The 21,462-nt window shown below is 29.3% G+C and overlaps 2 protein-coding genes across 2 annotated transcripts in view; both read left to right on the top strand.

The window, feature by feature from the left end:
• The window catches only part of LOC107164781 (uncharacterized), a 142,774-nt gene that overhangs the window by 44,530 nt on the left and 76,782 nt on the right, over positions 1–21,462 (top strand). The window lies entirely within an intron of this gene.
• Positions 14,420–16,353, top strand: TwdlT (TweedleT). The gene is made up of 2 exons (XM_015512725.2): positions 14,420–14,578; positions 14,970–16,353. Exons 1-2 carry the CDS (start codon positions 14,558–14,560, stop codon positions 15,906–15,908), a joined length of 960 nt encoding a protein of 319 aa, XP_015368211.2. The 5' UTR covers positions 14,420–14,557; the 3' UTR covers positions 15,909–16,353.

The following is a 21,462-nucleotide window of genomic DNA, read 5'->3' on the forward strand; positions in this document are numbered from 1 at the left end:
TGCATATAGTAATTTGTCAAGATTATCGAAATTAGTTTTTAGTTATAATCATTCATTTAAACAAGTTAGTGAAAGCGTAGCATCTTAAGGTCGAATAAGATCAAAATAAAACCTATTGTAAACATATCGTTATATAATTTAATTACATAACATTATTATATTGAATATTTATTATTAATTAATATAATTAATAAGAAGATTAGGATAATGCCTTGTTAAAAAATTTATAAATTTTCATTTTTGGATATACTTGAATTTCTTTTCATTTTCTTAACGAACGTTGGAAATACCCATTTGTTTCAAATTGTTCCAAAAATATAATTCTATTTCAATTAAAATAAATGAAAATCACATTAATTACAATAAGTACATGTAATAAAGAAAAGTTGTTTTTTTTTTGTAGTTACAGCAATATCAAAATAAGTACCTACAATTCTTATATAATATACCTACAACTGATGGAGTATTATATTTGTGAACTGAAGCACAACTAAAATATTAATTAATGAATAAATAGTCTTAACATAATATATCTCATAATGTTAATGAAAATAATTAACAAAGATGAATTTTAATAAATTTCAAGTATTTGTTCCTTTGATAATGCTTTTTTACAATAGTATAACTTTGATATATATGTTAATTATAACATTATAAGTTTTCGCTTTCCCTAAAATTTTCTTTTTAAATACTATGTATATATGTATTATTAACTGATTAATTAATTTTTTTTTTGTTTATTGTATTTTTTTTTTTTAATTGTATTACATTTTTACGCGAATCCGTCAAAATACAAATAGGAAATGAGCTGTTACTATTTTGGTATTTTCTGTGTAAAAAATAATCATGTGCTGCGGCGTGGAATTTAAAGATAATATGTCTTAACGTACTATAAAGCCAATTTTTAATAAAATACGTTTAAAAAAAAAATTCTATACATTGTTTTAAATCTGACTCGTAATTGAAATGATGTCAATGATTATAAAATAAGATATATATATCTTTATAAATTAACAAAAAACATAATAAATTCATGTTCCGTATGTGGATTTTAACAGTCGTTTCCGCATTCTTCGCTGTTGCAATTTGTCGAAAAAGAATTCATCTGTATTCTCCCTTGGCAATCCTTTAAATTTCAATTACCGTAACAAGAGAACACGCAATACCAAGACTTAGAATATGTCGTGACATTCAAGATATGCAATTACTGTAAATCATTATGTTGTATTTCAAATTAAATTACGGCCATTATTACTTGTTGAAAACAAGTCTAGTCTTTAGGTTTTCAGTTTTATACAATTACAAAAGTATTTTAATAATCGTGAGTTCAACTGAAATTCAATTAATTGCATTGATTTATATTTTATACAAATGAATGGCTACAATTTTAATATCATATAATATTTTTTAATAGTTATGTTTTTATTAAGTTTCTTGATTTGTAATAAGCTAGATATTAATTTAACACCTTTGTTTTGAGTTTTTTGATTTTAAAATGTATAATTACTATTTTGTTACGCAACAGAGAAGGTATTTAAATTAAAGTATCCATTTATAGTTTTAAATACTTCCACGAATTTAAAACATATGTAGGTAGGTACTTAATAATTTTATACACTATATTAATGGATCTAATTCCATATTTGGTTTCTCTAGGATTCCTTTCTTCTTCTTTAAAAGCGATTATTATTTATGATTTACGAGGAAACATAATTTTGTTCTCTCAAAAATAAATTTTTTTTATGTATTTATGGATCTGTGTTAATTATAACTTCAAATTATGATTGGGCATCACAATTTTTAACGATTAACCAACATCTATTTCATTAAGTTGTCTTTTATTTCATTTTTGAAGTGCTTTATAATAGTATTGGTACACCATAAAAAAATACGGCAATGATAGTTGCACTTCCATTATATATAATGTTTATATCGTTTTTATCATTATTATAACCATGAAGTAACTATAAAATTATTATTTATTTAAGTAAATTATTATTAAAAAAAAAAAAATATGCTCATGTTGTCTACGTATTATATTGTGTAATTTTTGATTATCTTTTAGTACGATAGTCTACTCGACATTTATGTATTTTTTGGACGTACATATTAATTAATATTGAGTTTATCAAGTTGATCAAGATAAAAGTTATTATATCAGATCTCTATTCGGATGGTTTAACAACTTGGAGTGAGAACAGAAAATTATAGGCGCCAGTGACCTATAAATATGTTAGTTTGCGAGACTTTAAGATAAATGCAACAGACCGAACAATTTAAATGTATTGATTTTGCAATTTCTACCATACATTACTTGGAATTATTCCAAAAAAAAAAAAGGAAAAACTCACTCAGACCTAAATGATATTAATAACTTTGCATTGTATTGAAAAATAACCATAATCTAAACGAGAGTTTGTAATTTCTTTCTAACAATAATTTACCAACGTTTAATGTTCTAGTTGTCGCGTTTTTATAACTTCAACGCGCTCTACAAAATATTAATATATTTGTGTGCTTGAAGATGAATCAATTTATTTCTACGGGACTTAACGTAATATAACGCGACTGACCTATATATTTTAATACGCCAAAGTGTATTGTATTATAATATATTTATGCCATAAAATGAGCCGACGCATGTGACACGTCGCATATCGGCGAACATAATATGAACAATATGGAGTATCTGGTTATGATATTATTATACCCCAAATCTGCATAGTAATGTTATGTTGTGGATAGTTGAGGTATGAAAAACGATAATAATAATAAAAATCGCATATTTATATATTGTATTACGCAATATGTTATATAGGCGATGACCTCGCATTGAAGATGATTTAATAGAGCCATCAACATCAGACATAATAATCGCAATTAATAATTATTATTATTACATCGATACCTATTGTAGTGATGGACACCGAAGTAGGTAGGTACATACAATTGACTGCTGCATATTATACATGTATGTTTAAGGTCTGTATGTATACGTAGACTGTCGATGACTGCTTAGAATATTATGATAACCACGACGTGTGTGTGTGTGTGTGTGTGTGTGTGTGTGTGTGTGTGTGTGTGTGTGTGTGTGTGTGTGTGTGTGTGTGTGTGTGTGTGTGTGTGTGTGTGTGTGTGTGTGTGTGTGTGTGTGTGTGTGTGTGTGTGTGTGTGTGTGTGTGTGTGTGTGTGTGTGTGTGTGTGTGTAAACGTAAGTTAATATCACCGTTGTGTACATGATGGAAGAAAATCATGTCTGGTACGAAAGTTCCGGAGGCGAATTTGGGGACAACGGAAGGCTATATAAAATATATAGCCTTATATACGAAGAATTTAGAGAAGTATATACTTATCTATAGTGTTATCCTTATTCTGTAGAAATTATGAAACGAGTCTTTTATAAATATATATTATATTATTATGTACTTGAGAAGTATATGCGTTTTTGCGCTGCATGGACGCAGAGAAATAATAATAATACATACATACCTACGTTTGAAACGAAAATCGTGTTTCACTACGATATCAAGACGGTCGTAACGATGTATGTATAGGTAACTATAATACCTATGCGCATTCGTGAACGTGTGCGATTATCTGGACTCGAAATCGGGAAGCCTGATTGGATATGTAATTTATAATAACTATATAGTCGTAGTACCTACGGTTATCGTGAACTTTCGGACTGCAGGATTAAGTCCTCTAGGTGCCTATATTGAACCAGCTAGGTGATGATATACTTAATATTGGTCTAGGTAGTGGGCACATGTAAATGAAAAAAAAAAACTCTTAACATTCACAAGCCATTTTATTGATGCTGGATTGCGCTGAATGTCTTATATTATAATATACTGACACGATCGGTCAAATAGTATTCGCTACTATCACTTACCGCTGAATCGTTATATGAGCCTTATTATATGCATTTATGATATTATTATTATATTTATAAATTATTTTGATCGTATTATCGCAGGTTGTTGCATGCACGCAGCGTATACCCTAGACCCGAAACTAAAGCATGAAGTAAAACTCGTATACATAATACAATATTTTATTATAATTATGATGATGGTCCCGATAAGATCTTCAGCCATAACACTTTGAACAATGTAGTCCGATCCTCTGTATCCGCATTTACGCCGATATGATTATTATATCACCACACACTGTAACGTCAATATAATATTATTATTATAATTTGTAGGTACCATAAGATGCGCACGCGCCATTGCGTAGAAAGCCCGAAGCCGTTGTTCGATGGACAATATGCGAAAATCATTTGCATAAAACGAGTCTTAAAACAATAAAATTGGATTCACCTGCCATATATATATATAATTTGCAACGTATATTATGGTATTATAGGCATACGGTGTGTCGGTATTCGCTTCGGCCATTGTAATACTCGCCCAAGCTAATAATAATAATTTCTCACGGTGGTGTCTCATTACAATGCAATACGAGTCAATATTATAAATTATAATATACTATCTGTATAATTTAAACGTAACGAGTGTGATTTTTCCGGTAAACGTCAAGCTATTGCGGCGGTGCTATATAATAGCTACAGAGTGGTGCAAAAGCACGTGAGAATAATAACTATGCCATTCATATGAATCTTTTAAAAATATTTCTACTGAAGTTTTCATGGAATATCATTTTTAATTCTGCACTGGGAATAATGTACTATTTTATCCTACATACCGTGTACCTTTAGGCTGAATTATTGCTATACGGAGTTATCGCAGCATCGGTAATTTAAAAGATATTTAACGATTTCGATATCGATAGGTGAATGATATATTATTTTCTGTTAGGTAAAAACATTATACTCATTTAGTTTATTATTTCCTAGAGTTATATAACCATATTACTAATGTATAAACATGAAAGATTGTTTTTTTACATGAGCATCTATGAATTTGTAAAAGCATACTTCTTTTTGTGTTTGAGTATTCTTTTATGCTGAACATAATATTATTGTTGTTATAGATAATTACATCTTAGATTCTATAAAATATCAACAAAATAAGAGCAAACTATTTATAAATCGTTAAGTTCTAGTGATGACTAAAAAAATTTTCTGATTTTATATTAATACAAATCATGTCTTTAATTTTTAGAAATTTATATTGCGATACAATTAAAAATACATTTCAATATTTTAATAGTAAATAAAATATATGCAGTTAAATTTTTAACGGTATGATATATAGATCAAACCAAATATAGAATTGCTTAATAAAGGAATTGCTTTAACTGATATATCAACCACTATTTCAAATTGAAAATCACTCACAAATTTGTTAAACTGTTTAAAAAGGAAGAAAATAATGTCGTCTTTAAATTGTGTTCAGCTCTTTGTTTTTATGCTTACAAACCTTATTAATGTTTCGAACCAGCAGAATATTCATGTTCTATATAGAACAAAAGATAACATCTAGTGGGATTTTCATTAAACGTAGAGATTTGACCAATTTAAGCTCTAGGATTTTCGAATTCTAATCTGATTGGGACAATTATTTATAGCACTAGGTAATAAAAATCACGTGTGTCATTCTTTTGCTGTTTAAAAACTGCCTCCGATATCCGAGTCACATTAATTTTTAATTTAAATCTCAAAGTTGAATATATTTTAGAGTACTTTGATACATATAAATTGAGTTCTAAACGAGTAATTAATATTATTATTATAGTCTATAGGAAATTATAGGTAGATATTTTAAAGTTTTGATAGTGATACATTTTTTTGAGGTTTCTATTTACCTATATCACTACTTCCGCTCATCTAAGCTTTAAACACTTATGAACTAATTAACTAATTGTTAAAAAATCGATTCATTTGTATTGAAATAACCCAAAAAATATTTCACTCGCAAATATGAAATTTAAATGTATACTGGCATATTATAAAAGTAAACTATACTATAAAAGTTAAGCTTAATTAAATTATTGCGATAACAATTGTAAAATATTACATAGTTTTTTCTCAAAAATATCATTTTGTAAAGTTATAAAATAATAATATTTTCCACTTTACGTTTTTGTAATGATAATATACCTTTTACATATTTAATTTAATTTAGTAAAATCTAAAGTATAACTTATTCGTTTTAAATTATTTAAAAAATATAATATAATATAATTGTATTTAAATTAACTTTTCGTGATCTTTAATGTTCTGACATTCGGACGTTCTACAGCATGTTTCACGATCCAACCCAAATAATAATACTACATACTTAACCCCAAATAATTCATCCGATGGCATGCAATAGCATTATCTGATACACAACACGTGCGACAATCTTCACATACCCATGCGTGTATTGTAGCAGGTTTTAAATGCCAAATTTTCGTAAAGAGTTAGTGATTACAAAAATAAAAATTATATTCTAATATTAGTTATATTAATATGCCAGATCCAGTGGTTTTCACTTCCGAGTTGAGATCGAGTATTAGGATACACGAGCCACACAATTGCGTGATTAGAATTATTATTGTTTGGCTCCAAGACAGTTGCCTAACACTTAATCAATATATTCGTCGGTCCTGTTGAATATATTACGTATTCATAAGTCCGTAAATGTTGAAGCACGTAAGTTAGCGCGTGAATATCTCCGTCACGTTATAACTTCGTCTGTTTTGAGAATCGACCTCTGCGGCGAAAGAGTTAACAAATTATAATGTTGTACCTACCATTTTTTTTTTCATAATTTTTCAAAATTCTCACACCATTACACCAATTATAATATATAATAATATTATCATTCATCGTGATTTATATAGAATAACTAAAAATCACATACGGGTGATCGTGTGTGATGACGTGGATCTTTGGTAGAATGGCAGCATTTGCGCTGATGCAATATATTCCTCAAATAGTATAAACAGAATCTTACTGTTTGATGAAAAAACTATGGTATCTTGACGAACTAACGAATTTTAAAAATAAGAATTTAAACTAATCCAACAGCGAAAAAAAATTAAGGGAGTTATCACGCTTGGGCGGCGATACATTCAGTATTTTGTGGTGCATAATATTAAAATATTTCGGGAACCATTTTATCATCGTGATGGCAAAATGCTGGTGATGTACGCAATCATATATCATCTTATAATCTCAATAATATATGTACATGCATATATGTGTGCAAGTGTGAGTACGTCGCGAGTTGCTTTCACCCTCGGGTGCGCTGCTCGGCGCGGCTCTGATTTATGACGGCGTATTACGTTCGAAATAACAATGATTCGTAAAAAATTCACGTGCATAACCACTACATACTACAATGGCAAACTAATATATTATTACCGTATATGCACATGCACGTTTATATATGTACGTATATTGTATATCGTATTGTAGAGGAACGGTCGCTTTTGTTTTCGCGCGAGTCGTTTGCCGGTTATTTTCTCTCGGCCGTCGGCGCGGCGCTATATGCAGCTTGACCGTCGCCGCCCACCCCGGAACGACGACGTTCAACAACAACAATAATAATAATAATAATATGTATAACAATGTAATATAGTAACGTAACGATTTAACACTGCCTCGGCGACGGCGGCGGTGGCGCCGGGGTCATCGTTGCCCGGGGGCGCCAACTTGATAGTATTATATACATATATATGGTATGGTGGTTAACATATTATGTACAGGCGGTGATTCTTTTATCACAAAACACTAAAATTTCTTTCAAATTGTTTGCGGTACTTATGCAACGAAATATTTGCGGAAAATATACTTTTTCTCTTTTTCGTTTCGTTATTAGGAATCATTTTATTTTTTTAAATAACAACATGCGTTTTTGATTACATATTCTGAAGCAGAATATTTTATAAGTACCTATTTTATTATTTGTAGGTACTTAGATAACTTTTCAAAATTGTAACGACTTCTTTAAATTGAGCGAAAAAAAATATATACCTAGTACAGTAGTACATACCGTAAAGATTGGTGTAGAAAAGCGTTTGGTTTACTAATTACTATGATTCACCGTGTTTGTAATGCGTGTTACGTGTTATTATGCGAGAATTTTTATTCATTTTATAACTATAATTTTAATACCTATAAAATAACTATATAACAAAATGGTATATTATAATACATAATAATATGTACTGTTTGTGTAAAGTTCCAAATTACATTTCGAACAAATAACCAACGTGGTGGATGCAAAATACGCCACCCTTTTCGATAAAATTCATAAATCACACAATTTTATTTTAACATTGATTTTATAAAGCTGCAGCAGTGAAAAAAATCTTGCATTTCCGAGAAACAGATCTCGTGGGTCATATGATTCTTTACAAACGAGATCATTCACTACATTCCATAATGCCACGAGCTGGTAATTAGTATACCCATCACTCGAAACTTGCATTTTTTTCTATAGTAACGAAAACATTTAAAGTACATAATATTTTTGTTTTGTTAGAACATTTAAAAAAAAAAAAAATTTTAAATTAAATGGATGTATGATATAATAATGCAGGAATGCTTGTATTAAAATAATACAATATGAAATATGTGCGTTCAACTTTCTTTCCAATTATATCATCATATTATTTTAATAATGGATGTAGCAGTATACCTACATATTTATTCATAACTAAAATTAATTATTTGTTACATGGACTATATGCCTATAATATATAAATAGTATTAAGATTATTCAATGTTATTCGTTCGTTTCTGATCGAAACAAAAATTGTTTTTGGTTTTAACAATAGTTGTATTTTATCTCGAAAATTGTAATCAGTAGCACGTTATTCGATATTTTTCCTCTCTACAAGGAAAATATTTGAATAATGCAAATATGATTTTATTGATAATCAACCAAAATAATGAAAATCTTACAAAAATTAGCCTCGCAGCTAGAAAAATTGTTGCATATTATAATGTTAAAAACATAAAATATATCTATAGTAAGGGCATCAGGCAGTTGGGTCCGTACAGCAAAATTTATATCATGCAACATCATATTATCTATAATTTCTTGTCACGGGACCCAACTGTATACATCCCTTATACTAATATTTATAATTTTATACATTCAAAATTGTTAAATTTCTGGTAGATCACAAATTCATTATACCCAATCATAATACATTTTTTATTTTGTGCTACCATCGGCACACATAAATATTCTAAAATATTTGATTTCTGCTATCCCGATCAAAATCTCTACGAAAACATATCTTTAGAATTCGAAATTTTCATAATCATTTATTATAGTGTGCCTCTCCATTGTGGTACGAAGATACCACACTGAACTAAAAATAACGTTCAATATAATATAAATATAAAATAATAATAATAAAAATATAGATAATTTTATAAAAATATCATTAATTCATTATTAATGATATTTTTATCAAATTGATGAAGAAAAATTTGTCAGTTTGGAAACGGAAAGTTTGTTTATAGAATTTGTATCAATTTAATAAATTATTTATCACTTTAATGAATTAAATTTATTACTATTGATAAATACTTTTTCACCTAAATAAAATACATTATTAACTAATAAAAAATATATTGCATGCATGCAAATTGGAAGATTCTAGCTGTCATAGTTTTTGGCTGTATGGTGCACGTCGGTTAATCTGTTAGGGTTATAGTGTAGATGACTAATTAATCATAATTACTTAATGACGCATCTATTAACGCCAAAATCAATCTATTCACCATTCAGATAATAATGAATATATATTAAAAGTTTCATGAAGATTGGTCGAATAGTTTTGAAGGAAACAGCAATAACGAATTGCGTTGAATTGGGGTATAGAAGGGCTACGCTTCGCTGCCCCTAATTATTGTTGAATTATCTTTTTTGTGGGTCAATACTTTTACGAACAGAATAGGTATGTATTTTATTTCATTATATATTTGTATTAAGTTCTTTTAAAGCTAAAGAATCAAGTCTATATGGCACTATTTGAAAAGGAAATATTTCTTATAATTTCTCAGTACCTATGTGTGAAAAACTACTGACAACTAGTTACTATAGCGTCAACAACTTTAAATTAAAATGTGTTAGTTTTCATGCAGCTTATGGCAAATTTCATTAAGTATGGATATTTTACCAACTTCTACTTATCCTCGTTTTATTGAATGATATCAAAATATAAACCAATTTCATATTTATAGTACTTTTTATTTTATTTGTTACTCTAATAGTATCCACGAAAACCTATAATATAGCCGTTATATTTTAATATTAGTATAAAAAATAATCAAAATAACTAAATATTAAATAGTAAATTAAATTGCATTAAATGTGTTAAATTAAGATGATGTATTCAAAGTATTTTTACATACTTAAATTATTTGTGTTTTAAACCATTAAAAATAATTATATTTTATAATGGTAGCCATAGACATTTAAACAAAAATAATAAACTATAATCGATAATATTCGATCTTTTATATTGACACTAAATAGAATGATGATAATTGCCTATGACATATAGGAAGGTAGAGATAATTATAACATAATATATTAGAGTTATTATGTAATCTCCCAACTATATGCTATTCGCAAAGAAACAAGCAAGTTACAAGTGAATGTATCTATTTACGTATATTAATTAGGGCGTGTTTTTGATAACTCAAATTATTATTTGTTTTATTAGTTCCCCAATTCAACAGCTTTTAAATGAACAATGTTATTCAATAGCAAATATAACAAACTTACATATTATTACATTATAAACACATACATGTTATAATATAAATATTAATCTTGTGGTCGAATAAAGCCCGAAGCTTATTTTATGGAAATTGATAAAATGTCAAACTTGTAGTACCTAATGTAATTTTTTGAAAGTATTATTTAAGATGAAATAAATAAGTATGGTATTTATCTTGTATTATACAACTTATATTATAATAGATAGCTATTACTATATATTATAATTTTACAAATTGTAATATAATTGATTAAATTTCTTCAATTCATAAAAATGAACATGTGGGTTTGAAACCATATATATTCGGAAGGTACATAATTTTCTATACAACGAAGTTATATGATATTACAATTAATATAAAACGTATTCATGGTATAATCTGTAAATCATATTATATATAGTTATTTAAAATTTATTTTCAATATTGGTGTCACAACGGCGTAGGTAGCGTTTGAATATTCCTTATTGAAACATTTATGATTATCGAATATAACATTATTCCAATTTTTAAAAATTGTATTTAAAAAACAAGTTAACATAAAGTTGCATACAAAATTATGTGATATTAATAGTTAACAATACATTTTTGTCTCGTTTCTCATTTTAACAAATAGGTACAATTTTTTTTTATTTCACCTAAAGTTTAATAGTTTTCGTAGGTATTACATGAAGTTCTTTATTAAAGTATTTTACAATAACTTTTATGGAAATCGGTAAATACAAAAATACTACAATGATCATCATTGGTTTATTATTAGTTTATTGGTAAATTATTATATAATTTTTGTTCTATTTGTATGTTAAAATTATTTTTGTCATTATATTATTGTTCATTTAAATCGCTTAAAAGAGTAAACTATTAAAATAAACTTGCAAATTATTTTATTCTTCCTTTAGTTCATAATTATGTAGGTATTTATTTATATTTTGATTAAAAATTTGAATCCCTGACTAATTGAAACAATGCAATAACAGATAACATAATAGTTAATAAACAATTATTACTGATGTACATTTTCGGTTGTTTCGGAAAATTCTAGGGAATATTTTCCTAGAAATTTCCTTCTAGTTACGTTCCTATATGTGTCACTCAACACCTCTAGTCACTAATTAAAATACTTCTTAAGGTTACAATTTAGCTTACAAAGATCTGAAACCATATATACAAATACAATGACACTATCAATTATGTAATCTTCGTAAAATACGTGTCCATAAATTCAGAAATGGAATTATTTAACAAACATTTGAGACTGCCATAATTTTTGCGTTTTATGAACAAAATATATACTAATTAATCTAAACAGTATTACCTTTATTAAGTTTGAAAGTACCGGTTAAATTATGTGAAATACACTATCAGATAAAATGCAGCCATAACAGAATCTGATGAATTCAATTTATTTTCAATACAAATTTAAAAAGTAATAGTGTATTCATGCCAGCCATTTATGCTGACTGGCGGCTAATTTCAATAACACTATAGATATATGAAATTTGTAAGACGTATTAGTTAATTTCTCCGTACTATTTTTGTACAACATCATTTATTTAAACTTATTTTTAGACGCATATAAAGTATGTAATAAAACCTATATAACTTGGTTAGTCCAAAATAAGAATTTGGTAATTTCAGTGATATAACTTCAATAAAGTTTATATAATAATATATACTTTTATATGATACGTAAATAACGTAAAAAAAGTATTCCAAGTTTCGAACTACTCATATATAGTATACTTTTATCGCTTTTGTGAAAAATGTAAAATATTTAAACTTTATTTTTTGTTAATCTTTAATTGGTCTGCGACGGTTTCTACAGTTAAACTTCAGTGAAATAACCAGATGAAATTAAAACCCTCTTATTTGTATAATAATTAATTACAAATTATTTATTAGTAAATTAATTAACTATTTATTATTTATTAGTAAATTTCTTGAATATTTAAATGACTATTATATTTATTATTTATATTAGTTTATGAAATATATACATACAAATGCTCAATTTCTATCTATTGATTAAAAAAAAAAAAAAAAAAAGCAAATGGTAGTCAGAGCTGCACTCCTTAAACCAAATCATAATTAATATTGAAGGTTTTAAATTATCCATTTCTGCTTGGGGCTCTAGGATTTTGAAGAGGGGTCCACTGTCCATATCCGTTTGCATAGTATGTAATGGTTAATTTGTATTAATAACGTTTTAAAAATAATCATATTTTTCTCTATGTGAAATAATTTTAAAATTTTAACATGTAGCCATTTAGATATATAATTATTCATTTTTATACCTAATAAATGAAATATTCCTTCATTTTTTTAGTTATCACGACATAATATCTAGCTATACAATACTATTATATTATATTACATAATATTTAATTTTTAATATCTTCATACTGACTAATTCGATAATGCATAATAACATATCTCGTTATTAATTAATGATAATGCATTAATAAGTATTTAAATGTTATATGTTTATTTGTATGTTAATTATGTATTTTTTTAAACTATGCCTATTACCCAAGAGTTAAAATTCACCATGAAATTATAATTTATTAATTGTTAATGTTATACTATTGACACTCTATTCATTTGTCATACATTCAAATATTAATTTACAATAGTTCTTAAATGTATAATGTAACAGAAGCCAAAATAATACCATAAATTACTTTAAAATGTACTTAACTTTTAAATTATTGGATTACTTTCATTAACATTTAGAACATTAATTTTCCCCACATAGGCGATTTAAACTAAATGACACATATAATAAAGTGTCACAGTAGTTTTATAAATCATAACTTAAAATTTAAAATCATTTTATTTTAAATTATTATTTGTATGTTTAAGTTATTCAAAAAACATTGTTTTAAATAATGTCATTTTTAAGTATAATATATATTTCAACTATTTCAAGTCATTGTGATTATTTCAATGTTCTTCATAATTATTAGATATATGTTAATAGTATATAATTTAATATTTTTTGGGGGACGCCTGATAATCTGGCTACTTACACAATTTATTATAACAGAAACACCAGTGATGGGTCTATTATTTAAAACTTTATTATTGAATCTCGTAAGTAGAATAACTTGAAGAAAAATGTTATATTAAAACTAGAAGCATAGGAATATTAAAATTCAGAAACCAAACTTTAATTCGAATGAATTACATTAATAATGAAATTAAAATATACAAAGAAAGGATTAAAAATTTAAAACCAGATTTGATTTTTTGAAATCTGTAATATTTAAAAAAATAATTGTATTTTTAAGTAATTGAAAAATAATATTTTTTTTGTATAATTTTAATATTTTATTTACCTACTTATTTAGTTTTATAATTTATTAGGAATAAATGATTTTTTTTTTATTTGTAGAAATAACAAAATGTACTGACGCACAAACCATATAATATGTATACCTATACGTTTATAACTAAAAAGATAGTAGGGTATTGACGAGATTTTTTAATGTAAAAACGTTAAAATTGACCAATGTTATTTAAAAATCATTGCAGTATGATTTGTTTTTTTTCCTTGCAGTATTTTATTAAATGTAGTTACCTATCTATTATTGTAGAACGGTGGCCGGCTGGCAGGGTCAAAGAAGCGCGCTATTACAAGGTGAACGAAAGAAAGAAAAATTTAGAAGGAGAGTGATAGTTGATGTTAATATACGAATTACAAAAGTGAATGTTTTGCCCGCATCCAAGTTGTCGGTTTCTCAGGTGTATAAGAAGCCTCGTTAACTTTAGCTCATCATCAGTTAGCCGTTCTACCGTGAGTGAACAACTATCAGTTTATTCTAGTGGTGAATTTGTGTTTAGTTTGTGTTTCAAATATCCAGCATGATGAAAGCACGCTTTGTAGTGAGTACCAACAACACTTAATATATATGAAAACGTTCAATTCTTTAGAGTTGATTTTAAAATTAAAATACATAGATTTTTTTTCATCGTTGAAGATATTACTAAATATTTCATTTCAAGCAAAAAAAATAAACATACTATTTTTATACTTACTTATTTTTCTATCAAGTAAATAATAATAATTTCATACAAATAAATACATTAACGTTTCTCAAAAGCCAAATTTTTCTCTGACTATATTTTGATAAGGCGTTCATCGAAAGAGTCTGTTCTGGAGTTTACAATGTAAAATATCGAATTTGACTTCAATCACTTATATTCAATTCAACACACGCAAATTGATATTGACTGGCAAAGTTATCTAACTAACGATTATTATGTGTTATTACAGGTGTTGGCGTCGCTCGCGACATTGGCACTGGCAAGACCCGAAGCTGGATACTCCTATAGCTCACCATCCTCATCAGGTGGTTACTCGTCCGGAAGCACTGGTCTGAGCTTCTTGGGCGGCGGTGGTGGCGGTGGTTACTCGAGCGGCGGTTACGCCAGCGGCAGCTCCGGTTACTCCGGCCCGATCAGCTCTGGTGGATACTCCAGCGGTGGTAGTTCCGGCGGATACTCCAGCGGCGGTGGTTCCGGATACTCCAGCGGTCCAGTCAGTTCCGGATTCTCCAGTGGTTCAATCAGTTCCGGATACTCCAGTGGTGGCTCAGGATACGCAAGTGGATCCTCGGGCTACAACTACGCCCCGGCCGCCCCAGTTGTGCAGAAACACATCTACGTGCACGTGCCACCCCCAGAGCAAGAATACGTCGCCCCACCTCAAATCCAACAGGTTGCCCCACCCCAGAAACACTACAAGATCATCTTCATCAAGGCTCCAACTCCACCAACCCCGACCGCCCCAATCATACCACAAGTGCAACAAGACTCCGAGAAGACCCTGATTTACGTTTTGGTCAAGAGGCCCGAAGACCAACCACAAATCTCCATCCCAACACCAGCACCAACCACACCATCCAAACCCGAAGTATACTTCATCAAGTACAAGACCCAAAAGGAAGCCGGAGGTTTCGCAGCCAGCTCTGGCTCCAGCTTCAGCGGATCCACATCAGCGGGTGGCTTCAGCGGACCTACATCGGCGGGTGGCTTCAGCGGACCCACATCGGCGGGTGGCTTCAGCGGTGACTCAATCGGACACTCCGGCATCTCATCTCTGTCCTCCAGCGGTCTCGGATCCAGCTACTCTAGCCCATCATCCAGCTACGGATCCCCAAGCGCCAGCCCATCATCCTCTTACGGTGCCCCGAGCTCCAGCGGATCTTACTAGGGCGTTCGATTCAAACGTAATGTTATAATGTTGTCGTCCTTGGGCACACGCTTCGCGCCAGTGGCCGTGGAAAACCGTTGATTGTTACTTTTCCACGGTCAGTGAACATTTCGAGAAGCGTGGCCACCCTCCATACACAATTATCCCCAAAACATCCTCTCTCCACCCCTCCTTAAATACTACTCCCATATTCCCATCCCGATTCTCCCCCCCAAAAATGCAATTGTAACATATTTTATAATATCCATGTAAACTATTTTATTTGTGTTTTATATTTTTTTATTATTTTTATTAGTATCAAGCTCAATTTTCAAAACGCGTATATATGTGCAGTATAATACGCTATCGTAATTTTATTAGCTGACTCATATTAGAACACATAATATAATAATATTGTTGTCATGATTTATAATACTACAAAATATACGATTCGATTTTTTTATAATTTCATTCTTCTTTTTCTCGTTTCTATTTCCATCGTCTAAGCTTATAATATGGTTGTTGCACGTTTCCAGCGCGACAAGACTCAATCATAATATTGTTAACACCAATATAATAGGCACCAGCTGTAAGCGACATATATCTATAAGAAATGTCAACGCTTTTAGGACGTATACCGCCTATAGCGGTTGGTATCGCAATTTGCACATTATCTTTCGCTACCTTGTCAAAGTGGTATAAAATATATAGGTACAGCAGAAACATATGCATACCTAACTACCTACTTAACTGTAACTTATAATAGCTCTGCCTATTAGACATACTGGAAGATGAATCTTTTGAATTCCATCCGTCGATTTAACCCCGAGACTTTCGTCTACAGTGCGTAAATTATGTTTTTATTTTAAAATAATAACTATGACGGTGTTGGCTGGGCCATGATGGCGGTGATTCGCGCAATGGAAAACGCGAAGGGTTAATAATATTAATAATAATAATAGTTGCGTTCGCTCCGTAACGATATGGCGATCGCGCGCGGCGACCCACCGCATATTATTATTATTTATAATCACTTGTTCGAGTGTCCGATAATGATAAAACAACAAAATACCAGAAATCAAATTAAATACGAAACAACACGAAATTTCATCCGAGCACCACTTTCGCCCATCACGACCGTCGCACACACCTTTCTCCGCGCAACGGAATAAAATAATACGTATGCGCATAAGCTATAGGTTCCTACATAATAATAACGTAATACATAACAGTGGCGACGCGATGACCCCAACCGGTGACCTGTGCGCGTCGTGGGCGAAACGGAGTGAAAATACGAGATAAATATAATATATTATCATAATATTAGGAACCCATCTCTACCTGCAATTGCCATACGTATTTAGATACTCTATAAGACCTAAGCTCATTCCCGTGTGGTGCCTGTTGCAGTTGCTGCAATAGTATTATATTAGTGTTTTTCGGTGACGACCTTCAAACGCATCATCTTCACTGACCGTCTGCCCGGCCTTAGTGAGAGCTCCGATCTGCGATTATACATTACCTATATGAATTTGCGTGGCATTACATTCATCATTTCTGTTTAGGTACTGATTCACTGGTGATTTTTCATCGCCCGTCCGTTCCATTTTTCGATGATCGCATTTCATCATACACAATTATTTGGGATCTTTAAGGGTAGATTCAAATAGATGTATTGTTCTAAACATCTTATTTTTAATTGCTTAGAGTCTGTACGGTTTTAGTCCCGAAAGAATTTGTTTTGAGAAGAATTCATTTTTTCTGCAAATCGTTTGGCAAATATATTTTTGAACGTTCAACTTAAGGTGTATGAATGCATATTAATACTATTAATTTAAAAACCTATATGCACCGGTAAGTAGTAATATTATAAAAGCATAACCAAATTTAGTTTATTTTTTTTTAACAATTTTTTGTATGATACAATCATATAGGTGCTAAGCCCACAATATATTTTACATTATAGTATGCAATTATTTAATAGACTATTTATTGATACAATAATCTTTAGTTTATAAATTAGAATAAGTGAAATTATACACGTTAAAATGTCGTTAACATTTTAATACATTGATGTAAAAAAAAAAAATCATGAAACTTTAAATAACCCACTAAAAAGTTATTTTTGATTAAAAAAAAAATACTTATATTGTTACAGGATATTCCTTAAATTGCAGGAACTTATACTGATTCTTACAATTACAATTTGAATAAATGCATAACAATGGAATGAAGATGCTCAAAGAGATCATACAATTGATAATATTAAAAATAATAAATAAAACAACTTGACGAGATCTAGTTATTCGTTAGCCCCATATAATGCCATACAAAATATAATATACATAGTACTGAAATTTCCATGCGCACGTGTGTGTGTGTATCCCTCTGTGTCTGTGTGTCTGTGTGTGCTATGCGTAGATTGCGTAACGAGCAGTGTTGCAGTAGTTCTTATATTTTGAATTTACTATATAATATTTGAGTAGGTAACGATACGCCTACTCGACACGTTTCACGTTTACAAAATACATTAAACGGAAGACAATCTGCTTTACACAATAATAATGTTATGGCTATAAGTGCTAATCTTGTATAATATATACCTATATAGCTTTTTTTTAGTTTGTAAATGATTTATAATAATCATATGTAATAGTATTATGTCGATCACCTCCGGCGTTGTATTAACATATCATAACATTATATATATAGCCAATAACTTGTACTCAATAGTCAATATAGTATAGTATATACATAGAATCCGTTTAAATTTGCACGGAATCCGAGTATATACACTGTTTAAACGATGCACAGAACAGTACGACTTGATTTAGACATAGGTCATAATAATTAACCAAAATAATGTATTAATAATATGATGTATGCACATTATTATTACAAGATTTGAACGATTGTTCAAAGATTACGCGTCGTTATAGTATCTAGAATATTGTGACTATCTATTATTGGAGTAAAAATGAATTACGGATGGTGTCAGCTCGATTTTTTTAAATTCCTATTTTAGGAGGTCTCAAGACCAGTTTCTTTTTAGGATATGGAGAATTCGTGGTAATGGGAGAGTGGACATGTTTTCAATAAAAGAGTTTATGTAGTTAGTTAATTGAGAGTGGAAGCTTTCATAGTGGCTTTTAGCAAGCTTGTTTACTGTTTGTATTTTTAGGTCATGATGGAGGGCTGCATTTTTTATGTACCATATGGAGCACCGGTGACAAGTCTACTGAAAGGCTTGGGTAGGGTAAATGTTTTGGGTTTGACTGGGCCCCAAATTTGGACGCCATGTGATAATACTGGTCTTTGTATAGCATTCATTTGTTTTTAAGACTCGAATGAGGTTTAAGTAAATACTTAAACCTAACTTGAGTTCATCTGGAGGCGAGAATTCAGTAGTTCAGTTGCTTACGTTTTTCTGATTGGCGTGGTTTGACCAAGTTAATATTTTATCCTAAGTGATACCGAATTATTTGAATGACTGGTAAAGTATAATTGGTTTGTTATTGAATTTTAGTTGGGGCCTTGAATTACTTACATACGGTTATAATCCGATATACCGGCTATTTTCCAAGTTATGAAAATAACAACCTTAATGAAAAAAAATAAAATTAACCTACTTATTCTTACTAGCTAAATTAAAATATTGCCAATGGGTACCTATATACTAATATTTATATTTTTATGGCTGAAGTCCGTCCTAAATACGCCTGTGGTTGTGTCCGATAAAAGTATAGGTACAACAGACGGATTTTTCTATTGTTATATTATCTACCTACGTAATTTATTATTAACAATATTAAATATTATATATACTATACGCTAGATCCTGGATGAGATGAATATTTTCAATAAAATATAAATCAGTGGTATAGCATTTCAATACTTGTCAACATTAACAATATTAGGTATAAGACAGATTAAATTGTAATGTTTTTTTTTAAATCTAATTTTTTGGCATTCCATGTTCAGAATTTCAGATACTCTAACAATAATTGTTACTAAGTATACTAAGATATACGTACTGTTATGTACTGCTGGTCTTGGGTTCGCATTAAAACTGGAAAGTAAATATTTTTATTTATTTTTTAACCAAATTAAATTAAGTGTTAATTTGGATCCATATAGCACATGGGATTCAATAGTCAACTGTAATACATCCTTAGTAGGTGGCAAGCGTGGACGAGACGGCAATAGTACTGTACACACATCAAAACAACACCCTGTATAATACTAGTATATATGTATATAGGTATACTGTATATAATACATAATAATATTATATGCGACGAACAAGCGTTTTTCTCTTGCAGCTACGATTAAAACACGAAATACGCATCGTATTTTTATTTTCTCTCCAATGACTGTACATCTTATATAACAGCAGCAGGTTAACTAGATACGAATCGTTGATCCTCCCGGGAATATAGGAATATAAATACGTATAGAACTATAGACTATATATTACCTATGTCTATATAAAACTCACTTATTCTGCACCTATACAAAAGGCCAATGACATCGCAACCGATTTTATACAGTGACATGAACGGTGGACACGATTGTTTTTTATACCCACGTCCGTAACTAATCTCAGATGATAATTTATTTATTCACAAGAATGCAATAATATCAGCTGTGCAATTTTTTTTTTATTATTATTCCAACAAACATATTCTATTTGACGTATTTTTATTAATCTAACGTAACTCTTAGGACATACAACTGTGTTAATCATCATGATATTATTTATACCTATTATTCTTACCTACAACTTACATTATGCATTTTTTGGTTAAAGATTATTTTTATTATTATATTCGATCACCTAGAAGACAACAATATCTTATCATGTCATGAGTTTTGAATTTATGATTCGTGTACATAATACTATCGTCGAACTTATAGCTCAGCTATAGTTGGTAGGTATGCGTATCAGTTATTATCAATGTAATTCATTAAAATTAAGTAATTGTAATTGATTTGGCAGGAATAAACAATTAAGTCGTACACAAGGACACCTAATAGATCATTATGATTGTATTAAAATGAATTATTTTTTTACTTAAGGGTTCTCCTTAAATAAATTAAATATTATGTATTAATAATCTCATTCGGTTTACAATTTTTATAATGCATTACATTAATTGTTCTAATGCAAATATAAATGTGAAACAATGATTAAATAGATTATTTTCAGGATTACTATAAAAATATATTATTGTTTAATATATACATAATATTTATATTATATATTGTATTTAATCAAGTAAACACCTATTAACTATAATATTTGATTTGATAACAAACATTTTTAGTTGTGATAAAATAAAATAGATGTAATTTTAAAACATTGGATTACCTATACTCCAGTATAATATAGAAAACTTAATTTTTTTTAGTAAATTATGGTGGTACAATAGAGTTAATAGTAACGATTATGATCTACACATTTATAAACGATGGAAATAAAACCATTTTTTACAGTTGTTTGTAACTCTCTTGCGTAGTAATAAAAAAGTGTCTACTTTATGAAACTAAAGTATATTCAGACAGTAATTATATA

The sequence above is a fragment of the Diuraphis noxia genome, unplaced genomic scaffold (genome assembly GCF_037042655.1).
Source record: "Diuraphis noxia isolate RWA-SAM2 unplaced genomic scaffold, SU_Dnox_SAM2 contig0002, whole genome shotgun sequence".
NCBI lineage: Eukaryota > Metazoa > Arthropoda > Insecta > Hemiptera > Aphididae > Diuraphis > Diuraphis noxia.